The sequence below is a fragment of the Aspergillus piperis genome, assembly GCF_003184755.1.
Source record: "Aspergillus piperis CBS 112811 unplaced genomic scaffold BO85scaffold_11, whole genome shotgun sequence".
Lineage (NCBI taxonomy): Eukaryota > Fungi > Ascomycota > Eurotiomycetes > Eurotiales > Aspergillaceae > Aspergillus > Aspergillus piperis.
In genome coordinates, this window is record NW_020291601.1 from 481,873 (window position 1) to 505,349 (window position 23,477).

General features: G+C 49.2%; 7 protein-coding genes across 7 annotated transcripts; 2 read left to right on the top strand and 5 right to left on the bottom strand.

Annotated features, from left to right (window-relative positions):
• Nucleotides 1–17: 17 nt before the first annotated feature.
• On the bottom strand, nucleotides 18–2,627 carry BO85DRAFT_450155 (uncharacterized protein). The gene is made up of 4 exons (XM_025660308.1): nucleotides 1,886–2,627; nucleotides 1,446–1,829; nucleotides 1,317–1,391; nucleotides 18–1,259 (listed from the first exon to the last, which is right to left on the bottom strand). Exons 1-4 carry the CDS (start codon nucleotides 2,523–2,525, stop codon nucleotides 487–489), a joined length of 1,872 nt encoding a protein of 623 aa, XP_025514691.1. The 5' UTR covers nucleotides 2,526–2,627; the 3' UTR covers nucleotides 18–486.
• Nucleotides 2,628–2,893: 266 nt separating this feature from the next.
• BO85DRAFT_422678 (aldo-keto reductase) lies at nucleotides 2,894–4,969 on the bottom strand. The gene is made up of 6 exons (XM_025657981.1): nucleotides 4,359–4,969; nucleotides 4,222–4,300; nucleotides 4,035–4,172; nucleotides 3,871–3,984; nucleotides 3,624–3,818; nucleotides 2,894–3,565 (listed from the first exon to the last, which is right to left on the bottom strand). Exons 1-6 carry the CDS (start codon nucleotides 4,515–4,517, stop codon nucleotides 3,270–3,272), a joined length of 981 nt encoding a protein of 326 aa, XP_025514692.1. The 5' UTR covers nucleotides 4,518–4,969; the 3' UTR covers nucleotides 2,894–3,269.
• Nucleotides 4,970–8,481: 3,512 nt separating this feature from the next.
• BO85DRAFT_460137 (RNA-binding protein) lies at nucleotides 8,482–9,948 on the top strand (the record flags this gene model as incomplete). The annotated part of the gene is made up of 4 exons (XM_025661700.1): nucleotides 8,482–8,696; nucleotides 8,971–9,277; nucleotides 9,335–9,568; nucleotides 9,619–9,948. The coding sequence occupies 4 exons, from the start codon at nucleotides 8,482–8,484 to the stop codon at nucleotides 9,946–9,948; spliced, it is 1,086 nt and encodes a 361-aa protein (XP_025514693.1).
• Nucleotides 9,949–11,357: 1,409 nt separating this feature from the next.
• BO85DRAFT_520879 (peptidase family M28) lies at nucleotides 11,358–13,127 on the bottom strand. The gene is made up of 6 exons (XM_025665173.1): nucleotides 12,652–13,127; nucleotides 12,435–12,601; nucleotides 12,005–12,382; nucleotides 11,809–11,951; nucleotides 11,585–11,756; nucleotides 11,358–11,534 (listed from the first exon to the last, which is right to left on the bottom strand). Exons 1-6 carry the CDS (start codon nucleotides 13,034–13,036, stop codon nucleotides 11,460–11,462), a joined length of 1,320 nt encoding a protein of 439 aa, XP_025514694.1. The 5' UTR covers nucleotides 13,037–13,127; the 3' UTR covers nucleotides 11,358–11,459.
• Nucleotides 13,128–14,368: 1,241 nt separating this feature from the next.
• Nucleotides 14,369–16,489, top strand: BO85DRAFT_450160 (GTPase-activating protein GCS1). The gene is made up of 5 exons (XM_025660309.1): nucleotides 14,369–14,436; nucleotides 14,503–14,700; nucleotides 14,809–14,877; nucleotides 14,991–15,692; nucleotides 15,763–16,489. Exons 2-5 carry the CDS (start codon nucleotides 14,659–14,661, stop codon nucleotides 16,162–16,164), a joined length of 1,215 nt encoding a protein of 404 aa, XP_025514695.1. The 5' UTR covers nucleotides 14,369–14,436; nucleotides 14,503–14,658; the 3' UTR covers nucleotides 16,165–16,489.
• Nucleotides 16,490–17,002: 513 nt separating this feature from the next.
• Nucleotides 17,003–19,458, bottom strand: BO85DRAFT_469446 (uncharacterized protein; the record flags this gene model as incomplete). Its single annotated transcript, XM_025662333.1, has 5 exons — nucleotides 17,003–17,119; nucleotides 17,195–17,533; nucleotides 17,599–17,959; nucleotides 18,028–19,364; nucleotides 19,405–19,458. The coding sequence occupies 5 exons, from the start codon at nucleotides 19,456–19,458 to the stop codon at nucleotides 17,045–17,047; spliced, it is 2,166 nt and encodes a 721-aa protein (XP_025514696.1). The 3' UTR covers nucleotides 17,003–17,044.
• A 1,491-nt stretch (nucleotides 19,459–20,949) lies between these two features.
• On the bottom strand, nucleotides 20,950–22,791 carry BO85DRAFT_422688 (cytochrome P450; the record flags this gene model as incomplete). The annotated part of the gene is made up of 3 exons (XM_025657982.1): nucleotides 20,950–21,260; nucleotides 21,386–22,665; nucleotides 22,723–22,791. 3 exons carry the CDS (start codon nucleotides 22,789–22,791, stop codon nucleotides 21,101–21,103), a joined length of 1,509 nt encoding a protein of 502 aa, XP_025514697.1. The 3' UTR covers nucleotides 20,950–21,100.
• Nucleotides 22,792–23,477: the final 686 nt, after the last annotated feature.

Here is a 23,477-nt window from a genome sequence, read left to right on the forward strand (position 1 = left end):
ATTCAGTAGGTTTATGGCGTAATAGTAAGACTAAATTCCACCCAAATATGACAAGGTAAGTATGTATGAATACCACCAGGAAGAGCACCTCTCGTCTTGTTAATACTGCAATGTATATATGCACATCAAGCGAGTAGCGCAGGGTACGTAGCCAAATGTCTGTTGAATCATAAATGGCAGAAACATAGCTAGGAAAAGCAAGCAAGCAAACAATCTGCTCGTAATATTGTATACACTTGACATATATATAAAAAATGATAGTTGTACATAACGCCATCCATCAAATCATCTATTGACGAAATCGAACCGAACATCGTGTTTTTGTTCGGTGGAAGCAAATATATAGATAAAAGAACAATAACAACAAGGGTGCTGGGGATATCATAGTCAATCAAGCTAATAGAGGTTGTGTTCATCGTGATGGTCGTGAAATGTGCAAGCAAATAAGATGGATGTGTGTGTGCTTTTGAACTAAATATCATCATCTTATGATTCATACCCGTCTTCTCTCGGCTGTGAAAGTGACAGCTTCCGCTGGGAAGAGATAGAATGGGAACGTGACACACCGCTATTCTCGGCGTTGCGTCTCTCTTCTTCTTTCCGCTTCTTCTTTCTGATCTTCTTCATTGCTTCTTCGGTTAATTGCTGACGGAAGAGGCGCTCGACGACATCTTTCTTGCGAGTCATGCGGTCGCCGATCATGATGAGAACACCGCCGGTGATGTTACAGCAGATAGAGCAGCAGAGGATGACGGTAGTTAGGGCGAAGGGGCGGACGTGGTAGCTGATGGCCCAAGTGCAGGTGCCTAAGGCGATTTGGAATAGGGAGTGGCAGTCGAGAAGAACGACGATGGCGATGAGGAGGCGCATGGGGAAGGCATAGTGGGTGAAAGTTTCGTGGGGTTTGTAGAAGGTGTGGGATTTGGAGAGCTTATTTTGATGGTGGATGAGCTTCAGTTGTCTCACGGGATCGAGGACGGTGAATTCGTATTCTTCACCCTTCGGGGTGTCGCCGAGTTCGACGTCAACGTCTGTTTCTCGTCGTGATGGAAGGTCGTTCTTGTTCTTAAGATCAGGGAGGTGTCGTTTGCGCCGGATCTTCCATGTCAGGAACGTGTAGCGAGCTATGAAGATCATGTGGTAGGTGTCGATAGCTCGAAACGGGGCCAGCCCGTCACCCATGATTGCAAATAGTGCGACAAGGACGTTGTCGATGACGTTAATAATGTAGGACTGCCTGCCTCCAACGTTGATCCAGCCTAAGGTTGGGTTAGCAATCTGCTCGATGATCCGCTGGGGCAACGGGAGTTATGTACCAATGAGGAAGAGTACCCAGGCAAGACCAAAAAGTGTGATGAGTGTGGCATACAGGGTAACCAGAAATCCAAGAGCTGCGGAAAGAACGTCAGCAGCAAATACTAAGAGTTGAAAATGCCGTCACTCACGCTTTGATACATATTTTCTAAAACCCTTCATCGAACGCTTAAACTTTGATCGTCGAGAATGCAGCATGTGCCGGACATGGTCATTAAGCTCTTCGATTTCTTCCGGGCTCCAGCCCGCAAGGTTGCTGCCCTCAGGCAGCACAGCAAACCGAGGCTCCTCCCCCTCGCCGATAACAGACGTAAGAGTATGCTCCACGGATGGACGAACTTCAGGCTCCTTTATCTCATCCGCTCGTTCCTCATCACTTGTCGATTCCAGTTCTCTCATAGGCGATGGCGGTGAGAGCGTATAAGTCTGGTTGCGATTCAACAGAGGGCCTAGATTAGGAATGAATAAGGAATTCTGAACATTCGTGAGGGTAGATAAGGCCGACACTTCCGGATCTGAGATACATTAGGCTACTATGCCACGAAACCATTTGGTATGATGAATAGCTTACCGATGACATCCAGAACATCCACAATATGAGACCGATATTCGTCGTCCACATCATGGTTTTGAGCCGGTGCACTTCCACCGACCGTCGACGCGCGATTGCGCGTGAACCGGTTTCCACCCACTCCACTTGCCCATCGCATGGGGGTTCGACTCCCCCGTCTCGGTATCTCTGGTAGCGGAGGGACATCCTCCGGCATTCGTTGGTTCGATGTGGAGGAAACGATCGGGCTCGACGCCTCCTCTTGCACCGGGCGCATCTGGCCGCCCGTGGTCACCCGTGCCAAAGCAGCCGGGTTGGGTGTAGACCATCGCCCAGGTCGGGGCTCCGAGTTGCTGCGACGACGGTTGCCCTGCCATGACTCGTCTTCGGTGGAAGCTGCTGGGATGGAAGGAAGAGGGGACAGAGCGACTCCTGGAGTTCTGCTGGTATCGCCATTTTGTTGCGATGGCTGTGACCGGGGGGTGGACAAAGTCGCCTGCTCAAACGAAGGCAGGCGTTGGAGGCGAATGGACGGGCGGCGAGAACGCAACGAGGCCGCACGTTGTCGGGGGTATGACGTCGGTCCGGGGGAGGGCGTGGCCGACGGTGGCTGGCCTTCGTGGGGATCGGGCGAGCCGTTGACGGGCTCGATGGGGTCCATTGAAGACGGCGTGCACGAAGAATCTCACATGGACGATGAGGTTTTCTCGAAGGGAGGGGAAGGAAAGGAACGGTAAAAATATTCAAGAGGCGAAGGATGGAAAGTTGAAAACGAAAGGGGCCGCAAAGGTTAATTTATTTATTGGAGGATGGGATTTGCTGCCAGGAAAAAGGAAGCTGCCGTGGTTGCGTCGTGACTAAGCCAGTCAGCATCACCACCCTAACTCACTGACTGACTGACTAGTCGTTAGTTTCCAAGTGGATTCGTCGATCCTCCAAGGCTTGTGGAGGGTCTTTCTTGTTCCTCCAGTGGATGAATCTTGCAGCCGTGCGCTGTTCTTCCACATCTTAGTTTATGCATCGGTGTATATATTAACCTGAATTTCATTTTTTTAGCTGCAACTCTCTGAAGCACAAAGATAATAAATTAGTCAGTTCACCAACTTGGCACCGTCCAGTCCAACTGCGGTCTAGCCCCCCGTGGACTGCCTTGGGCAACAACCGTGCGTCTCCCATTGCTGGATCCCCAATCGTCAACTCTTTGGGCCCTCTCGTAATCCTCCACTACTGAATCACAATGAATTTCATAATCTGGCCTTGTTGCATGGGTATCGATGCTATATACAAATCGTATATTCAGTCAATACTCTACCCCTGCAATAGCCTTCAATCCTCAAATATCAACAGAGGTTTAATCTGACTCGACAAAAATATATACATCCCCACCCAAAAGACCCAGCTCCGCTTAGTGCCCAACCATTGCCTGGTGACGCTCACTATATCTATTTCCCTGCGGCTTGGCAGCATCAATGATCTTGCGCATCTCTGCTTTTTCCTCATCGGTCAGGTCGATCTCCCGAGAAGCCCAGTTTTGCTCCAACCGGTGCGCCTTGGTTGTGCCGGGAATGGCAATCATGCCTTGAGCAGCAACCCACGCCAAGGCCACTTGGCTGATCGAACAGCCTCTCTTGCTTGCGATTCTCTTGATCTCATCCACGATCTTCTTGTTGGCGTAGAAGTTTTCACCTTGGAACTTTGGGGCTAGTTACGTTTAGTAGGCATAACTAACAAGAAATTCTAAATGGGCAAGGCAACTTACAACCGCGACGGAAATCGTCAGGCGCAAAGTCTTCGGGCGTCTTAAAGGGAAAGTCGTCCACAAGCCAGCCATGCCCGAGAGGACTGTAGGCCACATAGGCCACTCCCAGCTCCTTGGCGGTGTCGATCAGACCGTCCGTCTCGTGTAGGGTCTCAAAGGCCGAGTATTCGGCTTGGACGGCGTCGATCTTGGCAACTGGGTAAAGTTAGACATTGAACAGTGATAGAAGTCAGACAGTTAAACTAACTGGAGTTGGCTTTACGCAGAGTTGCAGCAGAGCATTCCGAAAGTCCGATATACTTGGTCTTGCCTGCCTTGCGGATCTCGTCCAGAGCTGGGATGGACTCCTCGAGAGGGGTGTCTGTCTGGGGTCAGCCAGTCTGATAAAAGACATGGGTGCATAGCACGTACTAGGATCGATACGGTGGAGGTAGTAGAGGTCAGGTGTGAAGCCTAGTCGTTCAATAGTTCCTTCAATGTATTCCTTGATATGTGAGGCAGAGTTGGTGACGGTAAAGCTTTCAACTTTGAATCCGCACTTCGAGGCAACTGCATCGGTCAGTACCAGATTGTATTACTGGATTACATATGTACATACTGAAGATCTTGTCGCGCACATTGTGCTTGCGAATGAAATCTCCCAGAAGTTTCTCGTTCACACCCGCTTGGTAAATAACCTGAGTCCATGGGTTAGACTTTCACATTTTACTCAAGGGGTCGATGGGCTAAACTCACAGCAGTATCCCAGAAAGTGCAGCCAAGCTCGATAGCTTTCAGCAGAACCGGCTCTGCTTCTTCAAGACTGAGGTTGTAGCCCAAGCCGAAGCTAAGGCCCATGGCACCGAAGCCAGGCGACGGAACCTGAATGTCTTGGAAGGGAAGTGTCTTGACCATTTTGACGAAGGGTGTTGACAGTGTTGAGTGCTATAATCTTGTGTGAATCTTGAGAACCTGTAAATGTTATGCAGGTAGGACTGGAAGCAGTTCTTATAGGAACAGCTGTAGGGTCATGACATCGCCCATGGCTCTGCTTCCGGTGGATCCTGGACAGTCCGGCACGGGCTCGGAATGGGCCCTTTCTTTTCCCGAGTATCCATTGTAGCAATTGATTCGCAGCTTGGTATTCGAGTTTCCACTGATGTGTCAAGTTGTAACTTCTCGCCTCCAGTGTAGTCTCATACTATGGTACCACAGATCGCCTATGCGGGCAACTTACACGCTAGCCGCGGGAGTATCAAGTTGATGACCGCTTAACTCCCCCAAAATCCGTTAACTCCGACAAAACCGAGGATATGTCCATAGTTTGTTAGGGGAGTGAACTACCCACCTTAAGCTCAAGATGAATATTATGGAATCGAACATATTTTAAAAGCATGCCAAACCTCTTTCTGGTTCAGCGCATATGCAAGGGTCAGCATTTAGTTCCCACTCTAGTGCCAATGCGGGGTCCAGTTCCGTTCTCATCCACTAATGTTAGAGTGGCAACTCTCGTTTCGACGGAGATTTGGTAAGTCCTATAGTTCTAACTGCAGTTCTGCGAATACATAATGAGCTAGCCGCCCTATGACGAACGTGGATATTTCTGAGTATCCTATGAGGGCTTCAGCTTACCAGGCCGTGATTCGTTTTGTATGCATCAAGTTTTGAAAATCACTACAGCGCCTGAAACGAACATTCCTCGGCCAGCGATTATAGTGTGGTGGATGTCAGGATCCAGGTTCGATCTGTGAACCTACCTAACAGTGTATCCGGGGACCGAAGAAGGGCTTCATATATTCTCGAAAGAGCCGAGTGGTGCACTTGGAAGCTATAACATACTTCATCAGCGAGTCTTCTATCTTGGTCAGAGATTTGAGAGCGAACGCCATCCCACACATGTCTGCACTATACTATGTGAGCACTAGCCAAATTGATGTCAACGCTTGATGCGGCCACTTATTCCTCCAAGGGAGCGCACATAAAGGAACCTCATAACCTGGGTAGTTACCGCTGTGTTTCAACCAATGTCCACAGCGTTGAGCAAAAAGTTTTGCTTGTTGCAGGGAGCTTAGATTCCATAATCAATTGATCTAATAGTGATGCAGAAACTTTTCTGTGTCCTCAAAATTGCCTTGCCGGAACGGAAAAGTGTGTATATTGAGGAGTTACTTGCTCGAATATCTTTCAAAGTGCGCTACGGCCGGCCCGTGACTTCTCTTGAGCACGTGGTAAGGCACACATTCCCCCCCATGAGTGCTAACTTGGCTTGGATAGTGACCTGATCTGTACACTTACAGTTGAACATTTACGCTCGCTTTCTCGTTCCCGACACGGATCTCCTGTGTGTTCCTATCGCAGATTATGAGAGGGTCAATACCAAAAGGACTGTCTCCGCTCATTGGATCTACTTTGTATAATCATAGGCAGGTTTATACATATAGTCCGCTGTAAGATCAGCATCGCATTTATAGTGCACATGAAGACGTTCTAGTGGACAACGCACAGCATCGATGGCCGAAGACATCCCCACAACCAGAGTCCAAGCTGTCGCACAGCTACCTAACCATGTCACCTAATCGACAAGTGTCCGACCGGCTACTCTATATCAGCAATAATCTGTCGCAGTTCACTGATATTCTCTGCCTCTGCAGGGTACTGACAATACTGTCTTTCCTAGAGACATCCACTAACAATCCTCTATTATTGTCTAGCGTTAAATTTCTCTACGACCTGACCGCCCTCACAGGACTTTTTGCCAACATCTACAGTAACTCGCTGAGAAAGTGGACGAAGAATATATATATATATCAATGAGTAGAAATACGTGGACATATTTCCTCGGCTTTCATCGAAGATGCTCTTGTTATATGGGTACTATAGTGCCCAAGTTCGGAAGATTGGGCAGTACTAGTAGAACTAAAGCCATCAGTGCAGGTGTATAGATAAATGATCTATTAATATATCCTGGTAGACCCACTCTCTCGTAAAGGACAAAAAGAAATTACTTTCGAGGCCAACGAATGAAACAACGGCAGAAGCAAATATGCGGACAGCTGCCGATAAGCACACTATCTTGAATGCTAACCTTACTACGGAGTACAAGTAACTAGGTGATAGGTTATCGGAAAGGAAGATTCTTGAGTTTATTTCTATGATATTCTTCTTTTGCTACTAGCTACTGCAATTTCCAGCGATGTGGTAATCATCAAGGGATCGAGGTATTGAATGGTTTGGTTCTTACCTGTGCAAGGAAGTATAAGACTGCAGTGTAACTGGAATGCTATGATATAGCGATGGAATATTACTACCGGATTTGTTGAAAGGATCCGAACGTGGGAGGGGGTAAAGAGGGGAAATTGAAACTAAAGGTTGCAAGTCACTTCAAGTTGGCAGGCAGTACCAAACAAATTGCTCCAAACATGCTGACAGGGAAAGAAGTAGTATGGTGGTAGGATCAGTCAAGACAAATGACCCCCCAAGATAGGATACTCAGTGTTGATGTATGTTCGCATTGCGCGCAAAAATATATATCCCCTACTGACCAAAATACAGGTCGCTAATATTTCGAGGCCAATAATGGAACTTCCCGGGCAGTTGCAGGTAGAACATCATGGGGATTGTTTGGGATTGGGCGGGAGTCGGGCGATTTCGTGGAACGGAAATAGATTGGTTGAAGGGTGATTGACGGGGTGCGTCATGTGCTTGATGTCTCGGCTGCAGGGGGGAAAATCGGGTTTGCAGGATGCATACAGGTCTGACAGACGACATTTTGCAGTTGATTGATCGAGCTTTCACAGACCCCATGTTTGAGCTACAAGAAAAAGAAAATGCGTGGTGACAGTCAAGGAATTGACGCCTCAATTGGGTGAAGTAATGCCGGTACTACTACAATCATCAACAACAAACAGGGGAGAAACTGATTGGGACGAAGGGGGGAACTGCCGGGTGGTAATGGATGGAGTGGCGATGACGGGAGAGGGCGATCTGGCCAGATACAAGTTGGTTGGCAAGTGGGGATGGGGCTCGCGCGGGCAGCCTGACTAATGCTAAGGATGAACTGGCGACTGCAGGTCAGTTAGTTAGTTAGTCAGTAATGATACCATTGTGTTCTAAATTTGAGGAGGTGTATTCCCTGCAAATCATTGTCATTGTTTTTTTGGGAGGTTGTATTATATTTCACGTGGGAGGGAAGGTCAGTCGTTCAGAATGGCTTTGATTTGGGAAGCAACGATGTTTCTCCCCAACAACCACTAGTGTTAATCGAAGAAGGTTCATGAAGGAGTGAGTCAACAACCGGTGATGTCAGATCCCCTGCAAAGGGCTCCAGCTGCTCCATCGCGTCTAAACTGCTCCAGGGAAGGTGCCTGAGGGCCGCCCAGACCGCCGGACGGAAAGTCCACGTCGGGCACCCCAATACAGTCTAGCGTCGTACGGAACTGGTACGGCTGGCCAGCTCCAAGGCATCTTCAGGCAGATCTGGGCTGATCCAGGCATCTTCAGGCAGCAACCTGCCCCGTTCGGCATAGGCCCGCCACCGCCCTCGCTGCCTGCCCTTTTTCTCTCACCTTCTCCTTTCCCCCCCCCGTCGACTTCATCCTTCCTCTCAAGGTAAATCTTCATCAGTTTCAATACCAGATTTCCCCCAAGTCAACTCTCGTATCTAGGGCACCAAGCTACCCTTTTCCTCCTATCTCCCCCCCTCTTCAAGCTATTCCCATTTCCACTTGCTTCAAAGGAATTTCAAGTACAGGCAGCCTTTAGCTACTCCTGAGTCCTTGTCTTAACCGCACACAAACCCGGTCAAGACTTCCCCGCGCGCAACTCAAACCACCGTTCAATTCTCTCCACGCTCAACTCCGTTGCGTCCTCAGCCATCAAGATGTCTACTGCCGTCGAGAACACTACCGACAACGTCGCCTCTGCTCCCGCCACTACCGCCCCCGAGGCTACTACCAACGGCACTGCTCCCGCCCCTGCGCAGTCTACGGACGCTGCCGCTGCCAGTGCCGATGAAGGACGTCGGTTGTACATTGGGAACCTCGCTTATGCGACCACTGAGGGGGAGCTGAAGGAGTTTTTCAAGAACTACAAGATGTAAGTGCTTGACTCTGCTTTGCTTTGTTATTGTTCCACCTGGCCTTTCACCTCCCGGTTGGTCTAAGCTCCGTTGGGCTGGTCCTAGCGGTTGGCGAGAGCCACGTTTCCAACACCCCCCTTGCTGCCATCGGACGGTAGTACCGCGCAGCGGTGGTATGTGACTACTACTGCAGGCACGCCAATTCTTCAGAGCTCCATTTCTGAAACCCCCTTGATTATCTACATTCTTTTGCGGCAAGTAACATCGAATCTAACAATGGCTCTTTCACAGTGAGAGCGTCTCCATCCCCGTGAACCCTCGCACCAACCGTCCCGTTGGCTACGCCTTCGTGGACCTCGCCACTGCCCAGGAGGCCACCGCTGCTATTGAGGAGCTGTCTGGAAAGGAGATCCTCCAGCGCAAGGTCTCTGTGCAGCTTGCCCGCAAGCCCGAGCCCGCCGAGGCCAAGGCCGAGGGTGCTACAAGTGGCGGTGAGGGTGCCAGCGGTAACGAGGGCCGCAAGAGGGCTGGTGGCCGTGGCCGTGGCCGCGGTCGCGGTCGTGGTCGTGGAGGCCGTCTGCCCCGTGCTGGTCGCTCTGTAAGTGACTCCTCCATTATCATCCATCCAATTGAATGCTAATATCCCATGTAGCAGGCCCCAGTTCAGAACGGTCAGGAGGCTGCCGAGCCCACCAACGTTCCCGGTCAGGCTGCTCCTCTGACTGAGGTCACCAACCAGAACGAGACCGCTGCTGCTGCCGAGTCCAAGCAGGCCGGCAAGCCCCGTGCTCCTCGTCCCCAGAAGCAGCGCGGTCCTCCCGAGGATGGTATTCCTTCCAAGACTAAGGTCATGGTTGCTAACCTTCCTTATGACCTGACCGAAGACAAGGTACGGACGATGAAGTCACAAAACACAGCAACATGCTAATTTCCCCACAGCTCAAGGAGATCTTTGCCGACTACCAGCCCGTCTCTGCCAAGATTGCTCTTCGTCCCATTCCCCGTTTCATGATCAAGAAGCTCCAGGCTCGCAACGAGCGCCGTAAGGGCCGTGGTTTCGGTTTCGTCACCCTGGGCTCCGAGGAGCTCCAGAACAAGGCTGTCCAGGAGATGAACGGCAAGGAGATCGAGGGTCGTGAAATCGCCGTCAAGGTCGCCATCGACAGCCCCGGCAAGGAGGACGACGCTGTCGCCCCTGCTGAGGCCGAGACCACCGAGCAGGCGACCGAAACTCCGGCTCAGGAGAACGCTGCTCCCGCTGCTGCTTAAATGACAATCTCGTTCCCCACCTGAACGAACACACCCCCGTGGAAACTCGGGGGATCGATTGGAGGAGGTGAAGTCGGAACCCGTCATCTGCATGGTTTTTCATAGTGGGCGTCGGCAGGAGGCCAATTTCTTTTCCGCATGAGGAGAAAGGCGCAAGAGCAGAAAGGAAAAGTTCTAAAGCCGAAAACCTTTGACTATTCTTCCTATTTGATCTGGTCCTAGGGGGTTCTTTATATGTTATATCCGGATACCCGAAAGGGATTCGTTGTTGGAGATGAAAATGCCGTAATGTGATTGTCTGACGGAACCTGACCTTTGCTCACGAATCTTGCCATTCTGCCACACTGTATCTTAGCAATATTTATTTAGCTTATGATTAGCCGCAAGGCTGGCCTTGTAGTATTTGTGCATGTGTTTATCGTAGTATTTTCCACGCCCGTAGTCATGAATATCCAACCATTTTTCGCTTCATTCTGCTTCATGATTGCTTATAGATACCCTGGATTTCTGTAGATCTAACCATATACCGTAGTAACACTACTAACTGATAGCCAGAAAACATCGCGGTAATGCCGTCCCTCATACTACTTAGTATTTCTCCCACACTAAAGTCATTGGTCACCAGTACGGAGTACTAGTAGTAGTGTGTAAATCCAGCCTAGATCAGCACCGCCAATGTGGGAGAGGAATTGAAGGAATGTTAGTCAATCACCGCAACGAATAAACGAAAATCTCGTCATCTCTGTCACTATGAAGAAGATTCTTTCTCAATAGCCTGTAGCTGAGAATAGATAGATACCGCCTGATCGTATGTCTCATGCGAGGTCCAGCCATCCCTGCTAAGGATGCCGGACATTGCGTCCCAGAAATCCTGGACTTCGTTCCACCCTTCGCTATCTTGATGGTGTTGGTGGATTTCGGTGGAGGTGAAGGTGATGGGGCATTCTTTTGTGGGGTGTTTCAAGGAAGCCCAGTTCCTTCGGATATGCTTTAGTATTATGTGAGTAGTATGGGGGAGATGATAGCACATACTTCTGGATCCGATTTAGTGATTCCCGTAGTGGTAAGATATCTCCATCCCATGTATTTCCCACGAAGTGGATCGGATGGGTTAGTATCTTGCCGTTTGGGTATCGGAGGACTTTGTCGAGGAGTGGGTTCTTCTTCGCTGTGCTTTTCTCGTAGAGGTATAGTAGGATTGATTTGGAGATCTGTTCTCGGAGGTCTCTTTGGGTATCTGTATCAAGGTGCTTGAAGTTCTTAGGTGGTTTCAGTATTATTTCTCCGCTGTAGTCGAGGAACTGCGGGTGGCGGCCTTCGAGGAATAAAGGACCTGTCCAGGTGTTTTGCCAGTATTATACTGGTGATGTGGCCGGTGTATGGTGCATCAGTTTCAGATTGAACACAATTCTGATGAAGTACTTCAATATCAATAGATTGGTACCTTGTAAGTATAATAACTATATAGCGGCTCTACATGCTACGAAGCTGAAATAATTTCTGGATATATTCTACCTCCATGAATTATCCCACCCAGCCTGCTCTACAACGAACGCGATAGCCAGTTCGGAGAACCGAGCCATGTGCTGGCAAATCGTCAGCAAGATATGGACAGGGTGGAATGCGGTCAACTTACTTCGATAGAGAAGACGCCCGTTTCATCGTCAACGTCCATCCTATCCTTGATGCCGTGAACGTAGGGGTCCATTTCACCTGGGAAAGAACCCCCAGCGAGCGGGTTGCCTTCGGAGGCGAAGGCAGCGGGGTAGTTGAGTTTGGTGTAGGACATGTAGTCGGATCCAGCATTGCTAATTTATCATTTAGTACCTGATAGGGTATCTGAATACTTTGGGGTCTTACGGGCCAAGCTCATAGACTTCCGCTGGAATAGAGATGTACTCTCGACTGAGATTGACCGTCCAGTTTGTGAGCGCTGCATCGGCTTGGGTTGCAACAAAGCCGATGGTCTCGGTGGCATTACGGGCAATAAAAGCCGTCATATCCTTTGCAGATGTCAGTATCGAAAACCGGAAGAACAAAATGTTGGAAGACATACAAACTCCATCATGGCACCAATCTTAGCACCCTGCTCCTTCTTATACCGCGCAATGGCTTGACTGCCCAGTAGCCCGCCCTCTTCAGCTGCATACCAGTGGAATTCCACAGGTCCATCCTTGGGCGTGTAACCATTTTCGGCCAGAATGCGGAAGGCTTCGAGGATACTGACAGTGCCAGAGCAGTCATCGTCGGCGCCAGGCGCGGGCAACAGCGGAAAGAGATAGTTGGCCGAATCTTGGTGCGCGCCAATGATGGTCAAAGGCTGAGAGAAGCTGCGGACTTTAGGCTCAAAGCGTGCGATAATTGAAGATTGGGGGAAGGGGTGGGTGAAGTATTCGAGAGAGATGTGGGTGCGGAAAGGCGAGTTGGAGATGATCTTGGTTCAGTAAGTTCATATCCAAGGATTGTGGCTGATGGGGAGGAAATACCTCAGCAATATGGTGGTGCAGCCACTCAGAGCTCTGTTCGCCGTGAAAGTCCCCGTAATATCGGTTGTAGTAGGAGGTCATGTGCTGCAGGACATCGTGCATTCGTTGCGTCTCAATTTGCGAGAACAGCGGCTTCACGAGACCTTTATGGGACAGCTTGGGAAGGTCTGAGGGCGTTAGTCCAACAATAATGACTGTGCCCAAAAGGAAGACTTACTGGGATCCCCAGAAACCGAAGCCATCGCCTGCTCCGCGTAAAAGTCCTGATGGTCGGTGATATCTATGAACTTCTGACCGCGTTGGCGTAGGCGCAGCTTGTCGCCTTCGGTCATCCATTCCGCCTTCTCTTCTCCCCGAATGTGCAAGAGACGAGGTTCAGCCAGAAGAGATGCAGTTTCAGGACGTAATGACACCATCGCAGCAACTGGGTCGGAATAAGTGTTCAAGGCCGAGACGATGGCCTCGTCCACGACGTGTTCGCCGAGTGTAGTCTTTGGGACCTCGCGATCCGCGGCGAAAACTACCTGCGAGTCTGGCTGTGGGTGCGGGGAAGCCAAAGCTCCTGCAGTGCTCCAGAGGAGCAAAAGATGGGATGTCTTCATGCTAAAAACCAAGTTGCTGTGGATATGTAGGTGCTGAACTACGGCGCTGTGAGCTGCGAAGTGTTGAGTCAGGCTTGTGGAGGAAGAGGAGAGATAAGAGGGTAAATAAGCTCTCCGGCGGCAAGGGACAAAGCAGGCAACGGTTGGGCCTGATTAGCGCCCGCCGGAGTCCGGAACCGCGCTATTTGGGGAAGTTTGGTGCCTGTCATTTCAATTGCCAGCCATAAATGTGGTTCCTTATCGGTGGATCCAACTTCCAAAAGTCAATAATAATGCCACCATCTGGCGAAATCACATTATCGAAGTGACTCATGCTCTACGGATTGAGTTGCTTAATTTCAGCATAAGCACTAGTTATGCCAATAGTGTCATATGAGGATGCTCGTGGCTCGAGCGTTCTGTTCACTCCGTGCCATTGATCGCTTCATCTTGCCATCTCCTTGCTGCAACATTTCAAGTGACTGACAGCTACTAACTATACTATAGAATTGCGATAGGTTACAACTTACATGGAATGTGTTATGAAGTCGCTTCGAAATCACCCAATGGCTTTGGGTATTGGCCTAATGAACGCTGTACACTTACTCCACTTGTTTGGCAGGCTATCCGAACGATGTGAGATATGCTTCGCTTTTTCTAATTGCACAGACATGAGGCTCGCCAGCAAATATTCGTTAATTCAGCCATGAACAATGGAAGCATATAACAATGGTTCATGTCCGAAAGTATCCTGCTATTTCAAGTAGCCAACTTCGCTCTCAGGCAATGCAAAATCCATCGCGTCGCACTTTATCGCCCAAGATAAATCAACAACGAACTCTTCTGCCCTCAATGCACTGACTGAAAGGGGTCTTGGAATGAGGTCAGCTCCAACAAAGAGATCGGCTGCAACTAATCACTACACAGCTTTGAGGCCAGCCAAGTCCCGACAATGGCCGGCGTTGCACTGGGTCTCGACTCTTCTACTCCACACTCCTCTGCTTTTCATGCCGTGGTCATCTACTCCTGTAACAGAACGTATTGAAGGCTTGCCAAAGTCACAGTCAACCGACAATTGCTCTACCTTAGTCACCGTCACTGATAATACTGATTTTTCTCTAGATACAGCAGTGAGAAAACCGACTTTCCTGGATGTTGATAATGTCATTTATATAAATCAGAATACATAAATATGGAAGCAGTGGATCTTCACCTTGTTGGTGTTGAGATGCCGTTTGAAGCCCAATGGGTACCACAGTTGGCTGAGCTGGAGCCATGGGACACCAGCGAGTGGAACTGCTGGCCGCATCCTCGGCAGCCAAATCCCGCCTTCCATTTATTGCACCCTGGACACTACCATCCCTTCTCAACTTTCATACGCAGCCTCACTCGTTTCGCCTGTTGCGATATCTACTTTTACTGTTAAGTGGACCCGACAGGTTGAGTTTCATCTGGCGGGTGGAGAGACTAACAGAAGCTAAGGATAGTGCCTCTTCTCCCCTCCGATCGGCCCCTCTCTTTCTCGCTGCTGAACCTCCCCGATCTCTCACCGCATCCAGGGGCTGGGGAGCATTGAGCAATTGCTGCCCGTCTTATTCCCGACCTTCATCTGTGCTTCCTGCTCTTATTGTCCTTGACTCATCATGTCGCGAATGTGGGAGGTCGATCCGGAGACGAGGGCCAAGGTATGCCATCGTCACCCCTCCATCTCCTGTTTCTGCCACTGCGTCCGCGTCGACGTCGGAGCCTTGGACAACACACGCTGACTTCCCCGGATCTGCTCTCCCCTCTAGCTCCTCCAATTTTCCAAAACCAATGGTAACGATAAATGCTGCGACTGCGGCGCCCCTTCGCCTCAATGGGTATGAGTCCTCTATCCTCAGACGTGCGCGGCACTGTCGCCACGATTCGCGCAACCGTACCTACCGACAATACGCCCACATACAACCATCACTGACACACACTTTACACCCAGGCATCCCCTAAGTTCGGTACCTTCATCTGCTTGAACTGCGCCGGCACCCACCGCGGCCTAGGTGTTCACATCTCCTTCGTCCGCTCCATCACCATGGACGCCTTCAAGACTTCCGAAATCCTCCGCATGGAGCACGGTGGCAACGAGCCGTGGAAGGATTTCTTCGATTCCCACCCCATCACGCAATCCGAAGGTCGCACATTCGAAGACTCCACTATAAAAGAGAGATACGAGGGCGAGGTGGGCGAGGAGTGGAAGGAAAGACTGGCCGCAAAAGCCGAAGGAAGAGAATACGTTCCGGGCCAACCCAAACCGCAGCAACCGAAGAATAAGGAACCAACATCTCGGTCGAGCACGCCCCTCGCTGCCCGGACCGGATCCCCGGCATCGCACGACGGGGTGCCGGAGATGAGCAAGAAGGAACGCAACGAGGCGTATTTTGCTCGGCTGGGTAACGAAAACTCCTCGCGCTCGGAATCAGTACCTCCATCGCAGGGAGGCAAGTTTACCGGATTTGGGGGCGGAATGCCGGTTACAAACACTCCCAAACAGTCAGGTAGTGGGGCGGCAATTCCAGGTTTCGATGATTTCCAGAAGGATCCCATGGGTGCGTTGACGAAGGGCTTTGGATGGTTTGCAACGACTGTAGGGAAGAGCGCGAAGACAGTCAATGATTCGTACATCCAGCCTACGGCGAAGACGGTACGTTCCCCATGAATCTTTCATTCCCATTCGCTACGGGCCAGTAACTGATGACCTGTCCACCATTTAGATAGCAGAATCCGACCTTGCAGCACAAGCGCGCGTTCACGCCGCCACCCTTGGCCAAAACATGCAACACGGCGTCCGTGGCGCAGCGGACCATTTCCATCGTTTCGTGGAAGGACCCGACGAAGCTGCAGCCGCAGCCGCGGCACGGAGAGGCCGTGTTGAGCCGGAGAGGAAGGATTTCTGGGACTCGTTTTCTTCGGTCGCAGCGCAGGATAGCCACCGGAGGACCGCATCCAGGTCGAGTGCCATTGGCACTGCGGCGATGAAGACGGGGCCTAGTGGTGCTGGCGCTTCTTCGACTTCGTCTGTGGCTGCGTCGTCTGCGACGACTGGCACGGGGGCGGCCTCGTCCGCGACGGCAAGGAAGAGTACAGATGAAGGTGGATGGGATGATAACTGGTGAAGAGCAATAGAGACTGACAGATCCTAGACACAAGCTTTGTTATTATTGTTCAGGAGAGCCTAGCTGGGTAGGGTACGTTAGATTGGTTACAGATATGGTGCATTACATTGCCTGTTTCATTTGTTCATCTGGCTGGAGTGTTGGTGTTGTGCTGTGTGATGTGATGTGACGAGACATTCTTGCATGGCAGTGTGCGTATACAATTGATTGATATTGATTTCTCCATCGGTGGCCTCTGACTGCACTGTAGACTATATATGATATTTCCTACCTACCATTTCATCCAGTTCCATAAAGCCCATACGCTAGCAAACTGACGATACATTGATGGAATGGATACCTAGCAAATTCTACTACTAATTACCAAAGAAAAAGAAGAACATAGAAGAAGTCTCATGTCAACTACTGATATAGAGAAGAGAGCCTTCAGCAGACAATAATAGGCATACCAGACTGTATTCTTTGTTTGCTCCATGGATATTAATCGTACGACTGGTACTTCAATCTGAATGATATTATAGAGTTAATACGGAAAGGAGTACCGGCTAATCAATGCGAAATATTTAGAATCTCTGCAGGACAAGTTCCTGGAACTATGAAGGTACGGTCGTATTCCTTTATGATAAGAATCATAGTATGCAAGAACCTCCAATTGAGAAGCGAGCTTATTTTCATTGTTGGTCAAAGCTACGAAGATTTACTTCTCCTGCTTCTTTCTCTTACTTAACACTCCTCAGCTAAATGCTCGTCTGTTTCTTTCTCACAGTGGGATCAGACCGTGATAGAAAAAGATTAAGAAGGAATTCGAACTCAATTATAAAGTAGTAGTATCTATCCCCAACGCCCAAACCCAACCGGGATATCAATAAATAAATCTAATCTAATCAATAATCTCCCTCGCCCTCCTCATCTCCTCCTCACTCGGCATATTGACAATCATCATATAAATAACTTTCTAGAACCAGACGTTAGCAATCAGCCCCAACTCAACCAAAAAAAAAAAAAAAAAAAAAAATGGTTTTGAACATACCCTTTTCAACAACTTATTCAACCCACCGCCCACAAACCCCTTCGTACTCTGATGAGGAACAGGCTTGCCCTCCGCACGAGCCTTCTCAGCCTCTTTATCTCCCCCTCTTGCCTTTTTCAGCGCAGCATCAGCAAGACCACCGAAGAACGACGGTTTCGCTCCGCGAGCAGATCGTCCCTCGATGCCCATCCAGCCGAGGATCGTATCATCGGTGAATTTCCCTCCCGTAGCCATGGCGAGTAGAGATCCGCTGGCGGCTTTGTTGGTAGGGTCTGCGTATCGAGAGGTGAATTCGGGCTTGCGGCCCATGGCGAGGTTGCTTTCGGGGTTTTTGGCGATCTAGATACATCACAGTATATTAGACAGGCTGTTGCCTCCGGCAATAAAGATGGTTATTAACTCACGAATTTAGCCTGATCTCTCTTATCGTAGTATTCCTCAACCCCTTCCATCGCGCGATGCACTTTCCCCAGCAAGACTTCGTACTTTTTCTTCGTTGCCTCGTCGACATCCGGATTGTGCAAGTCGGGGAAGATGAGTGGGGAGAATTGGTCGAAGGTGGAGTTTGCTGTCGCGTTAGCTGTTTGGTATTTTTGTTTGATCCGGTGGAATCCTTTCTCTGGGGTTCGGGCGGAGGTGATGGTGTTGTTCATGTCGAGGTCGAGGATGGCTTCTTTTGATTCCGGGGCGTAGGTCATGAGGAGGCAGAAGAGGCCGCGCGGCATGAAGAAGTCCTGGTTGATTTTGTCGAAGAAGTTTCCGGATCTATATTCATTCATCTATTAGCATGTGCGTAAGAGGGAGAGAGGGGGTTTAGGAAAATGCAAACAAACCTCCGTCTCCCATCAACAGCCATACCAATCCTCACGACCGCATCAGCCACAATACCCATGACAAACCCAACCGTAGGACTAACAAAGTATCCTCCCACATTGTTAGCCAAATTGATAACCTGAAACCACTGCGACCCGACACAGGATTTATTAGCCTTGTCGACATAGTCAAGAAACATCTTCTGATCGATACCGAACTTCTCAAGTTCGGGGGCGTAAGCGCGCACAAACCCACGCTGTCGATCCTTCGGCCGACGCTGAGGCAGAACAACGGGATAATCAAGCTTCGGAGGGCCGAACTCTACCCTTGTGTCGTAGTAGCTCCAGTTGAGAGGGACTGGATACTCCCGGACAAAGGATTCCGCTAGCTTTATGCTATAGTCGGCGTCTTCTTGATCGGGTGGAGGTATGGTTGGGTAAGTTACCCCACGGAGGTGGTCTTGTGCTTCGTCTAGTTCCCATTGACGCTCGATGTCTTTGTCGACTTCGTCGTATTCTCGTGAGTAGACGGAGTCTTGATCGTATTCGTGGACTTTGGTGGTGGGCTTTTCGTCTTTGGGAGAGGGAGATTTTTCGGTGGGATTGGGCGAGTCGCTCACTTCTCTGGATGTTTGTGGGGGAGGGTAGCTATTTCCTGTAGGAGGATAGCTACTTTGCGGTGGATAGCTGTTCTCTGTAGGAGGGTAGGTGTTTTGCATGGGTGGTTGACCATGTTCCCAAGGGTGGTAGGCAGTGTAGGTTGGAGGATGGTTGTTCTCCATGGGAGGGTAGTTGTTTTGGATGGGAGGTTGGCCGTTTTGCATTCGATTTGGGGGATAATTGTTCTCCATATGAGGGGGGTAGCTGTTTTGCGGAGGATGATTGTTCTCCATAGGAGGAAAGCTGTTGTACATGGGAGGCTGACCACCATGCATAGGAGGTTGGCCATTCTGAGAAGGAGGGTAGGTATTGTATGTTGGAGGGTAGTTGTTCTCCATCGAAGGAGGGTAGTTGTTATGCATAGGAGGATGACCGTTTTGCGCTTGGGGATAGTTGTTCCCCATAGGCGGAGAATAACCGTTATTCATGGGAGGAGGATAGTTGTTTTGCATCGGAGGTTGGTTATTCTGTGCAGGAGGGTAGGTGTTATGGGATGGTGGATAGTTGCTCTCCATAGGAGGAGGGCTGTTGTTCTGCATAGGAGGACGGCCATTTTGCAAGGACGGGCGAGCATTCTGCATCGAAGGACGAGGATGTCCCCCATCCTCAGTATGGTACGAAGGTGCCAAACTTTCAGTCTCTCCAACAGGGGACAAAGATTCCCCTTCCGCATGTTGTTGCTGTTTCTCTTTCTGCTTCTTTTTTTTTTTCATGATGCTTCGCTTTTTGGGCTTTGACAGTTTCCGAGACGAGGCCGATCCCGGCACTGGCTTGTCGGATAAAGTAACCCATGACGAACAAACAAAGACAAGCACAATTAGAGGGGTATATTTCGCAGTAAGCCAAAGATGAAGTCTAAAAGATTCTTGATCAAGCATTCACATCAGCCAGATCGATCGGACATATTTATACAGATCCTTGCCCACCACCCTCCCCTCGGCGATAAGAAAATGGCCCCCAAATGTATACGTGCTAGGGACCTCACCTGCCTAACCCCATAAAACAAGGGCCGCGTCAGCACTAGAACCACTGAAGATCAACAGCTCATTGGTCACCTCGTATGGCAAAAGCTTTTCTTTGCTGCGCCTTACTTCCGCTGTCACATCTTAACCATAAAAAGTATCACTGGTGTTCCACCTATTATGGGTCGATTTGGGGGCGGGGATAGGCTTGATTTCAGGCAAGCTTTGGTGAAACACATCAAGTGTCTTGGTACGATGTACATAGTAACATTCGAGTATGTACAGTACTACTTATGTATTTCCCCTAACTATCTAGAATAGATTCATCTAATCCGGGCATTACAACTATCATAACACCATACTACATCGCGTCACAATCATTAAGAGCAAAAATTCCATACCTCGAATCATCATAGATAAGTGATATTGAGATCCTATCAGTAACAATGTGATGACCCTGACTCAATCCTACCCGAACAAAGCCTTGCGAGTTGCGACAACTATCCTCTCAGCCATGAACCAAACCCAAACAGGCAATCGAGATGTTCGGGTATGAATTGCGGGGGGATCTATTCCTGATACAGCAGTGGTCATCGCTGCACTAGCTTATTGGGGGTTAGTACTCTGAGTTGGATGCCGATCTCCGTCTGAGCCCCTGCCTCAGCCGCAGAGTTTGGTGGGACACATCGGAAATTGTTACCCGATGTCAGCCCCGAGAAAAACTAAAGATGTACAGCCGAGCATCGACAAGGCTGGATTTGGGACGATCAGACTGTGTGGAATCCGTCTTAAATATTGTATTGGTTCTATTATGTGTAGTGTGGAATACTTCTGAGAAAGTCTAGTTTTAAGTAGAAAGAAATAGATGTATATATATAGTATGAAATGTACGGGAATGTCACGGTGTATTGTCAAGACATATACGTATAAGTAGCATAGAATAATGGCACAACCAGAGGAAGTCGATGATCAACGTAAATGATTATTGATTCATCCTTATTTATACTCAACCAACTTTCTATATCGTAAGATGACCCGCTGCCGGCAGCCGCAACGGGCCGCAGAAAGGAAGATGGGTCAGCTGGGACCCTGATAGTTCCTATCACCTGCTCAGAGAAACCCGGGTTCTGATTAATCTCATTTAAGTGGAAAGATGATATAACATCAGACCAGTCTTGAGAATCCCTCGTGCTGGCTCGGAATGAGCTATGCTTGTCTTACACTGTTTAAAGATTCAACATCTAAGATAGCTTTTATGGAGGTAGTTATGCCAAAGGGGTTTTTCCCTGAATTGTTACATATGCAGTTAATTAAAGATAAGCTTAATTAAATATTAATGCTCGTTCGAGTATCAGCACTAGAAATATCACGTGCGTGAGCTTATTCCGAACAACAAATGTTCCTCATCCAGCTGGTCACTTCTCCAGTTCCACTCCTAAGCGTTTCACTACTTTCCAGGACCAGTAACAACTCTATGCCTTGATTGGCTTCAGGTTAATATTCAGAGGCGGATTGTGCCACACGATCCAGGCCCTCTGGTTCGTAAGCCAAGTCTTGGGATCCGTAGCAATCTCCAAATCAAAGTGCAGGAGCAAGTTGCAAATGAACAGTGACACGATGTAATGCGCCATGCTAGTGGAAGGTCAGTGTATTCCTTGACTTCTCGAACAGGGGAAGAAAGTAAACATATAGAGAGGTTGAAACAAATGATACATTGAAGAAACGACAGGACAGGGTGATGTGGGTGTAGAACTTACTATTGACCAATGCAATTATAGGGACCGACAGAAAACGGCTTATACGCATCCTTAACATCCTTAGACGCGAAACTGTTCTCCCCCTTTGTATTGTACCATCGCTGAGGAGCGAAAGTCTCCGGATCATGAAAGTTATCAGTCGAATGAAAAGCCGCAAGAGGGGTAACATAGACACGAGTGCCACCGGCAACCCACTTCCCAGCTATAGTGACCCCGGGAGACGGCACCAAGCGCCCAGGAGTGACGGGAACAGCCGGGAACACACGGAGGACTTCCTTAATGCAGGCATCAAGAAGGGGCATGTCGACCATGTTCTTCATAGTAATGTCGGAACTGGTCTTGAACTTTGAACGAACCTCATTTTGCAGCTCTTTGAGTATGTGTGGGGCAAGAAGAAGATGGGCGATCAGGCCGCTCAAAGCCACCGCAGATGTCCCAGATCCTGCGATATTCATGAGTGGTGCATTGGCCTGTATTTCTTCGAGCGATATGTTATCTGACTTGGCATCTGTGAGGAACTGCACGATATCTGCGCGATATGAGTTCGATGCCAGTCGTTTCTCGAGCCTCTGGTCCGTTGTAGAAAAGTAGAGTCGTCGCATTCTGAATACCTCGCGAAGAATTGGCTTGAGTATGATCCTGGCCAGAGGGAAGTCTGCCAGTGCTTGGATTACGGCGGCACTGGGTACTATGATCAGCGAGGCGCGCGCAAAGGCCCGGTGGGTTGTATCATTCAATAAGTGAAGTGGTTCCCCGAATTGAAGGTCATTAATCATGTCGAAGAGGGCCAGGTTCAAATACATATTGATGTCGACAGGCTTGGCTGTCTGATCAATCTCAGCATAAAGTTTCTTGATTAACTTGTCAATGTGCTGGATAATCAGAGGCTCCTGAGCAGCCAGTGCTTGCTTTGAGAAGGCCCGGGAATACAAACGTCGCAGTCTGGCATGATCTTGGTTGTTGGCGGTGACCAAAGAATGGAAACCATATTCTCCTGCCATAGCCCTGAAGAATACCATATTCCGGGGTATAGCGAGGGGCCAAGCTGCACTACTCGAGTAGATATCTTTCCAGGCGCTTGCGGCCGTGAAGCTGAGCTCATCCGGAGCCACTCGTACCACTGGGCCGTACTTCGCGTGCAGCTTTTCCAATGTATTAACTGACTTGCCAACCAAGACCAAAAGGAAAATAGGAAGGCGGCTAGAGGCCATGAGACGAGGGCCGGGATAGTGCTTGAGAGGGTGGAAGAATATGTTGTAGACGACGCATATGATCGAGTACTGTTGTTCTTGTTAGTGGATTAATACGCACATCGCTGGGAGGACGAGAGTGCTCACAGGAACAAAGGCCCACGCAAAGGCTTTGAGAATGAATGGAAGAGATAATTCATCCGTGATTAAGGTCATCTTGCTTGGTAGCTGCTTAGAAGTATTGAGATTACTGAGGTTGAGAGGTTGAGAGGGTCAGAGGTGAGAGTATGTTTGAAGAGAAGGGTACTTTGCAGTGAGAGGATCGGGTTCATAAATATATAGATACGAGTCACCGCTTCGAATTGGAACCAAAAGGGATTGAGAAAGCAGTCACTCACTATCATGTGGCGAGAAGCAAATCTAGCTCGGTCTACCGTATGTAGCAGGAGCAAGGAAGATTTGGAAAAAAGCGAAAACAAGGTGAAGTAAGTCCAAAAACGGCAAGAATGACAAATAAAGTACTCATAGGCAAGTGGCGAGCTTGATTTTGTAACGAGCACACTGCATTCCAGAGGTGATTGATCACGACGGTCTATGATCCTTTTGTGATAGTTCGGGTCTGGCATAACTTCCATAGAGAGATAGAACAAGCACTCAGACCAACTCCCCCACATTGTTTACTTGTTCTATGCCTACTGAAACTTTAAGATCTAAGTATATGCAATGTTTGTCACTCAGATAAGTTTGGGAGACATCATTCCTGTGACATGTGCTTGACATTGCATATTTGTATGCGTTGGCCATCCTTCGATGTACACTTCAGCACTGTTCGGACAAAGCATGCTGAGATTGGCTGTATGTAGACGCCGATTACGATGATGCTTACAAAGGGAGTTCTTTGT